Here is a 9,048-nt window from a genome sequence, read left to right on the forward strand (position 1 = left end):
TACTGAGTCTTTGGATTATGAGTTGATCACAACCTTATATAGATGATCCCACAATCGTCAAAACCGTTTCTTTTGCGTCTAATTTATATTTTAACTCCAGTTTAACCCCTAAAAGATCATGTTTTAACTTTTTTCAAACGAATTAGAAATATTCCCATCCATTTAGTATTATTATTAATTTGAATTTTAAAAACAGTAAAAAATAATACACCAAATTCAAAAAGGTGGACAGGCGGTTTTATTCATATAAAACGGGTCTTGAATGATCTACTACCATAACAACAATGAAGAGCAAAACCGAGTTAGTCCAAAAACCATTACTTCACATTGTGAACTTTTGGCAATATAAATAAAATATAATTATAATAACAAGGGGTAAAAGGGAATTTATGGGTTATGATTGCCAACTGAAGAATAAGTTGGCAATATGACACTATTAAACAACTTGATATTGAAAAAAGGTGCAAAAGACAAGAAAAAATGTAACAAAAACGAATTTTGGTTTGTTCAAAGTAGAATAAAAATTTTTAAGTATTAACAAGCTTTGATGATTGAAATTTTAAATTTAAATTACTGTAAACGATTAAAATTATTTTTCAAAATGGAATTTTTGATTCAATTAAATAATAAAACATAACTAATCATTATCATTGTTGTATTCTTATCTACCCGTCATTCTGGTTGCTTAAGTATTTTTACAAATGATTCAAATCATAAGATAGAATTCAGTTTGCCATTGTGTAATTACAACCATCAACAGAGTGTCCAAAAATTTGCAGATAAGTCCCAAATTAAAAGTTTGAAATTATAATCCCGTTTTGAGAGATATTTTAATAATAATAAAAAAACAAAATGAATTTTTGGAATTAATTGTTTCTATAGATTCTTTTTTTACATTGTATAATAAATACAAGTAAATAAAGTACTATTACCAGTTTTGGGAACTAACATCATTATATTTCAAGACTTGATGGCGGATTAGCAAAAATACATCGAAAACTCCATTTAATATTAACATGTTTTAGAGTAATAGTAACAATAATACCAGCAAATCAATGATCGAATGATGATGCTCATTGTTGATCCTTTTTTCTTAATAATCCTAAATTTCCCGTAGTATACTAAAAATTGTGTCTTTTATTATTTGCAAAAACAGTTTTGGGTTCTGTTTATTTAATATAATTATTTAACTATAATTTTTAATTTATATATTATAAATCAAAGTTAAGTACTTTAAATCGACAATCATGCTCTGAGCAGCTTCAGGACTCTAATTTTGTAAAAAATTCGTCTATTTTTGTTTTTATTTCAAAAGAAAATAAATTTTATTTTCCAATTTTCACAAATTATTACAGTTTTTAGTTGTAAGTTGTTACCACATAAACACCATCAAATAATTGAAACAGCTTCTTTTCCAAATATTGGAGATAAATCGGAACTATTAAATAATTATGTTTGAAAACTATAACTTATTTAATTAATAATTACTAATATTAAGGCGACCTTGAAGATCCATCAAAATGCTTGGGCTGACAATAATTATTTAAAGCCAAAAACATACGTAAAATAATTAAGAACTTGTAAAAAAAAAGGTTTGAAATGCGTGTCAAATAATTATAGATATAAAAAAATAATTAATTAATTATTTTTTATGTTAAAAAGTGATTACAAAAAAAATTATTTGGTAAACAAAAAAATAATTGTATTTCTTTATAATTATTCATATTCAAACAATCGTATTTTAATTTAAAAATGTAGTTTTTGATATTCACACATACAGTTAAAAATATGACAAGACATGGAATGATAAATAAATAATTAACAATCATGTTTAAATGGAATTGTTGATGTAAACATAAACTAAAGAGAACAATTGTTTATGACATATTTTTGATTTATGAATATATCTTTTATATTTATAACGGGTGTGACTATTTTAATTGTGTAACTACATTAAAAACGATTATTTTCCAATAACTCACTGTCGATAATAACATGTAAATAACTTTATTGAATATATATTATCTTTTTAATTTATTATGTCTGATTACACACATAAATAGCACATTATGAAAATGACATCACAACTGTTTTTGAATAGTGAAATAATAACATGATAATACAATTACTTTTAATGATTGTATTTTGATAATTAATATAACATGATTCACTTTTATACTCAATACGCTCATTGTAAAAACGGATAAAATTATTAAATGTGTAAACTTTTTGAGTGTGTAAACATATAATTTCAAATTAAACAAATACATAAATATTATATTATAAAAAGAATGTAAATAAATATTTTTACTACTTGTTGTTCACAACCCATTTGTACATGTTATGAATAAATAAAATATATTTACTGGTTAATATAACTGACAATTATATTAATTTTGTTTATGATAAATAATCAAATATACACATGAACAAAAAAATGTTGATAATAAACCAATTTGTTTTTTTATTACATTGGTGTTGTCTCTTAGATACGATTAAATATATTTTATAAATTTAATTAAAAATATTATTCTGTTTTATTAATATTCAATTTGAAAACAATTGAATTGTTATTAAATGTTTGTGTATTACTTAGATAACATGTGCGTCGTATTATAAATCCAAAAAACAAACATTTATGTTTTAATGCACTTTTATGTATTATCAAAAGAAATAACTGTTATAATAAAAATATGTATATAATTGAATTTTAAAATAATCATCAAAGTGTATTTATTTTTTTAAATGACTAACTTAATTAACCACAACAAAGAACTGGAATCAATTTTATAATTTTTTTATTGTCTGCTTTTGCTTTTTGATGATAGAATATTGATTTTTATATCTTATGTATATATAAGAGAGCAACAAGTTAATAGCAAAAATGTTTTAAGCTGTGCTATTCCAGTAATTTCAGTGTAACGATTTTAAATCCAGGTTTGATATTCACGTTTTCACACTAAAAATTTATCACGTTTTATTTTTGACATTTTATAAAAATGAAAATGTTGTGATTAACAGTGAGACCTGATATATGATCTGTTGTTATTAAATTATTGGAATTAATAATCAATACATGTTTCTATTATATATAATAATAATAATTATTGTGATGTTACTGAAATATTATATGTTTAATTGTGTGTTTTTACATGAATAATAAGAAAACGATAGTTAAAAAAATAATCGTATATAACAACTGTCTTATATGTTATTATCAACAAAAGTTGTTGAATGAAAATTGTGCACATCGACGTAGTTACACAATGAACTTGATGATAATCGTTTATTTTTATTTTAATGTATATCATAATCATTACACAAAAGTTACTATTTACAAACAATAAATTCAATGTAATAAACAACTATAATTTAAGTGGAAATTTAATTTGAGAATTATTATAGTATCAACACTGTTGTATATTTGATTTTTTTTGTTTATTTAAACGTTTAATTGTGTAGATAACTTTGTTATGAAAATTGATAAAACGATCTGTTAAAGTTAATGATAATTTTATTTAACCAATTCATCAATGTGTAAAATCAGAAAAAAAATGTGAAGTTTTAAAAAATATTTTTTTGTTATTTGGTAAAGAGGAAAGTAAAATGCCGATTTACAAAAAAAATAATTAATTCAACCCAAAAGATCTTGGGATTACTTGGGTCGTGACAATCTCGAAGGTCGCCTTTAATAATTTACAATAATTTTTTTTATTTACAAGTTTAACTATTTTTAAAACTAAAAAAATTATTGAAGCCCACTTGCATTTTTTTATATATTCAACTAAAAAACCACTAATAGAAAGGAATTGTTTTTAAATATTATTTATTTTTTGTTAAATAATTCAGTAAGGATTTTGTTGAACTCAACACTTTGAATATTCTTAAAACATTCAATAAATTAAAAAATGATGAAATGTTAAAATCAAGATATCTCAACATAAAAAATCATTTCACTTTATAAAGTATTCATTGGAAATGTCGAATAAAGTCATGTCAAGATAGAACGTATGGGTAATTTGAAAATTCAATACATAATATAAATAACGTTGTAAGACTTAAATAAAAACCATTATTAATATTTTTGTTGAATTTTTTTTTATTTTGAAACTCCATTGTATTAGAGTTTTATCATTATGACTATTTTGTATCTTCTTTGAACGTTTTTATTTAATCAATTTTAAGTAATAATTCAATGTGTCATAACACGACTTAATAAAAATACAACCTTCATTTAACACTTTATCAATAAATAACACGAATTCCTGATTAAAGAGTATTTTATTTGAAATTTTTTAAATATTGTTTAAATACAAAGCATGAATAAAAAAGGTATATTTTTATTACAAATTGTAACTTTTTAAAATAGAAAATGATATGTTGTGGAGTTATATTTATTATGTTTATTAGATAATACAATAAAATTTTAAAACAATTAAGTAAACATAAAAATAAAGAAATATATAACATCAGTGATTGTGTAAAGAAAAATTATCTATTTTATAAATAAAACATTTTCTAGTAAAATAAATTGATTTTATTATTTATAATAGTTAAATAAAGAATGGAAGAAAAAAAGCATTATTTAGCGTCTCTAAGTTCTTTATCATCGAGCAACACGTTGATGGTCGACAAATATCCTTTCTGTGAGAACGTTGGATTTTTCGGGATGATTTCCTCGATAATGCCTTTTCTTTTCAAGAATGGGAAGAGGATATTATCTCCGACAGTTCTTTGATTGACGCAATCATCCGCATTGAAGTCTGTTTCACGAACGAGTTGTGGTAATAAATCTTCTGGGACAATCATGTTATCCAACAAAGGCCCAAACACGCGCACGTCTTTTTTCCTATAAATTTCTATAGCATCGACTCCACACATTCCTGGCTTCACAACAATACGAGCACCTTTGACTTCATCTTTGAATTGAGTTTCTTCGCCATTTTCGTCCCAGACAGTCACAACATTCTCGTCGAGAACTTTTATCTTTTTCTCTTCATTCCCGTTCGTAGGAATACGTAACATTTCATAGTAAATTGCTTCGCGTGTTGAGGACTTGAAGTATAACACGGTACTTCCTTCACTCCCATTTCTCTCCAAATTCCCGCAATACCCATTGAATTTACTCATCTCAATCTCTTCTCCAATACCACGCGAGAAGTTGATATACCTCTTTGACGCTTCTTCCTCCTTCAAAACCATGTTCTTGTCATCACCCCTTCTCACGTAAACGATACTCAAGCCATGGGTACGTCGACTTGGAGTTTTATCGAGGCCTATAATACTCGCTCTAAATTTCTCATGGGATGGCAAAGATGTGAGTCCCGACGAGATCGCGAGTGCGTCGATGAAAAAGAGTTCTGTCATGAGCATACCCGTTTTAATTGGTTCGATGATCCCAATTGGCATCTTTTCGACAACGCGGGGTGGCATGATTTCGATCTTCTGTTTAGGAATGGCTTCCAATTGTTTCCTCATCGACACGCACTCGTCCGTCACCATCTTTAAGTTCCCAAAGAAGTCTTCTCTCTTCTTAATTTCAGTTGGGAAGTCCCAAATCAGTTCTTCTGGGGTGCTATCAATCAATTTTGAGATATCGTTGACATCAGTATAGATCTTCTCCGGTACAACACCATTCCCTTCAGTCACCTTTCCTAAGATCTCCAATTTCTCAACGGTTTTACTCCACCCAGTCACTTGCGCTTCGTCAAAAGTAAACACAAACCGACCAACTGAGTTTCTCACAGTGATAGTAACAACGTCGGACTCATGGGGATGCGACAGAGAGTATATCGTGTTGCCATTACAGAACCACATCGTGGTCTCCGTGATATCATCACCAGGGGAATTCACCATCATAGCAGCCTCTGTACCTAATGCGGAGAAGTATGTGCCTAAATAAGCTTCTGCAGCTTCGGGAGCAACAGCTTTATATAACCCATTGTGTGTCGAGTCCATGTGTAACGCAGATGCCAGTCCTTCGACTATTTGTGGGCCAATTTCAAGGGAATGGACAACAGGGGATATTTCTGGGGATAACAAATACTCCAACATAGCAAAGATGAGGCATCCCGAAGTTTGATTACTTAATGAAGGAATCGATTGGAATGCAGTTGAGTGTAATTCTCTAAGAAGAGGGACGGGGAGGACTGGTTTCAGTCTTGAGAATGAAGAAATGATCTGACAGACTGTTTGGTATCTTCCTGTTGGTAAATACGCCAAAATACACTTCAAAATATCAAGAGGCAATTGCGTGTTGTTCTTCTCCACTACTAACAAGTGTAAATGGCAAGCCATACTCCACAGTAATGTGTCTTGCGAAGTCTCGTCTTGGAAGAGGGTCATCAAATGCTTTTGCGCTGCGAAGAACGCGTCTGGGAATGGTCCAAGAGTCTCTTCAAATTGCATGATCTGCAACACAGAGGGGAACATCTTTTCACAGTACAACATCGAATTTAACAATCCAATGATTTTAGTAGGAACGTTTTCATGTGATTTCTCAGGTACAACTCTTAATTGTTGGAGCATAGATATCATTGGAACTATCAATCTTGTACATCCCGGCATTCTTAACGAAAAGACATCTTTTAAAGCTAATAAGAAGGCATATGGATCTTCTGGAATTAATGGGACTACACTCTCATAGAAGGTAGAGTACGCTTCAATGACATATCTCTTGTCATTCACAAACAAGTCGCACAACCCAAGTCCAGCAATGCACCGAATAGCCGGATCTTCTACAGAAGAGAGCGCACGAAGGTAATATGTCCCAAAGACGTCCATCAAATTGACTTTGAAAGTCGGGTTAAATTTGATGAGTAATTCCCCGACTAATCGAATCGTCCCAACAACATCTTTCACACCGGGTTCAACACATGTCTCTTGTAACATGAACCAAAGGCCTTCCCACAACTCAAACAATTCAACTGATTTGAATGTGAGCATATCAGAGAATGTGGGGTCTTTCTTCGGGAAGACATAGACGGCTTCTGTCGTCTTATATCGAACTGTTGGGTTATTATTAGCGCCTTGGTCAACTTGTTTTGGGGTGATGAGGTCTAATGTGACGTGCACGTACTTCTGGCAGAGTTGTTTAAGTAATCCCACGGAGGAATAGAACTGATGTAACATGTCATATAATTTACTGTACGCAGTAGCAGAGTGACGCCATTTGACGTATAACATGATGATGGTATCGGCTAAAGACCCAACAGCGTCATCTCGGTAACAGACTAGTAATTTATTAATATTATTTACTAATGTGGCTATTAAGAGATCTTTCATGTCATCCATCAAGTCCAAATCGTGTCGTAGTAGTTCCATCATTTCGACATGAAGCGCGGCAGTAAAGTCTTGAATCATTGGGTTCATTTCAGCACGCTCAAATGGGATGTCTGCACACTGCACAACAAATCGTCGGAACTCAAGTAACCTCTCTGGTCCTAAAGCTTCCTCAAACGCCGCCGCCGTATCTGTTTTTGCGACAAATTGTGTGAAGAAGAACGTGAAATAGTTCAACCCGTTCTTATACTTCTCTGGTGAGAAATTAAGAGCAGTCGACAAAATGTACTCTAAAAATGGGACGGCGCCATTCTCTGCAAAGAAAAGCGTCTTCACCTCGGACCCAATGAGTTTCCTGAGCTCAGTGAGGACTATTTCCATTAGCCCAATTGGCACTTCCGACAGTCCACCGGGTGGGATGACACACGAGAGAGTGATAGTCTTAGAAAATGAAGGCAACAACAATGCGCAGATGTGTTCTGCAATACACAAAAAAGTTTTGTAAGTCTCCTTCTTCAGTAACTTCTCGAGGAACTTGTCGATAAATTCCATCGCAAGTTCTTTTTCAACAACAGAAACACCAATTGGAGTTGGGACAAATGGCTCGTTGACTAACGCAGGGAATGGGGCGTTTGGTGGTAAGTCGATCAAACTCCCGATGTTCATAGTAGATAACAAGAGTCGCGCGAATTGTGAATTGTACTCATTTTTGAATTCGAAAACAGTGAGTAGGGTATCATAAGCAGCTCTTCTAAGTGTTGGGTCTGTTCCCAATGACAAGTAATTTTCTAAGAGAGTGAAGAGGGACTCGAAGACATGGAATTCGTTATAAGGAAATACTTTCCCAGCAAATTCGACTAATTTCAAATGGGACATCGCTATTTTTGCAGATTGTTTTCCTTTTTTACAATGAAGGACTTGACCAGTGGTATACTCGGATAAGACTAATCCAGTGATGGAATGGTTCACTTTACAAAAAGAAACGATGTCACTATCTTCTTCAATCAACGACTGAAGATATTTGAACTTGTTTGCATTCGACTCTTTGGGTTCTAACATCAATGCGCGTTTCTTGCGGATTTTCTTGTCCTTCTCGACTTGCTCCTTTTGCTGTTTGGTCGACATATTCTTGGGGATTTTTCAGTTCTTAGTCCTTCAAACTCACAATTAGAAACGCTTTTCTTTTCTTAACTTCATTTTTGATATTATTAATTGAACTTTTTTGAGTAATTCAATGGGATTAGTATTCGTTTATTTATTTCAATGTGCACTTTTGGGAGGATAATTGAAGATAACACTGGTATGTTTTTCTTTTCAATATGAAATGGTTTTTTATAATTATTAACAGTTTCAAGTAAAATACCAATACTTAATAAATGGAATAATAATTTTTATTATTATATTATAATTTATTTGTTTTTGTTATTTATTTGTTGAAATGCGACTATGGAAAAATAAATAACTTTTCATTATTTTTTTATAATCATTAATTTACTTGTTATTGTATTATAGTTTTGAATAATTATGTAAACTGATTGTTTTATTAAAAAAATTATTCATTAATTTAAAAAAAAAATTAATTTAATTTTGGTTTTTTGAATTTAAAATATAATAAAATAATTTTATCAAAATATTCTTGGTTTAAAATTAAATAAATAATTGATACCAATTGAATCTTTTTAACTCATAACTATTAATTTATAATTTATAATTTATAATTTATAATTTATAATTTATAATTTATAATTTATAATTTATAATTTATAA

General features: G+C 30.0%; 1 protein-coding gene across 1 annotated transcript; it reads right to left on the reverse strand.

The window, feature by feature from the left end:
* Nucleotides 1–4,581: 4,581 nt before the first annotated feature.
* Nucleotides 4,582–8,406, reverse strand: EIN_022090 (tuberin, putative; the record flags this gene model as incomplete). The annotated part of the gene is made up of 1 exon (XM_004257343.1): nucleotides 4,582–8,406. One exon carries the CDS (start codon nucleotides 8,404–8,406, stop codon nucleotides 4,582–4,584), a length of 3,825 nt encoding a protein of 1,274 aa, XP_004257391.1.
* Between the last annotated feature and the right edge of the window lie 642 nt (nucleotides 8,407–9,048).

The sequence above is a fragment of the Entamoeba invadens genome (genome assembly GCF_000330505.1).
Source record: "Entamoeba invadens IP1 unplaced genomic scaffold scaff_1105074724629, whole genome shotgun sequence".
In the NCBI taxonomy this organism is placed as follows: Eukaryota; Evosea; order Mastigamoebida; family Endamoebidae; genus Entamoeba; species Entamoeba invadens.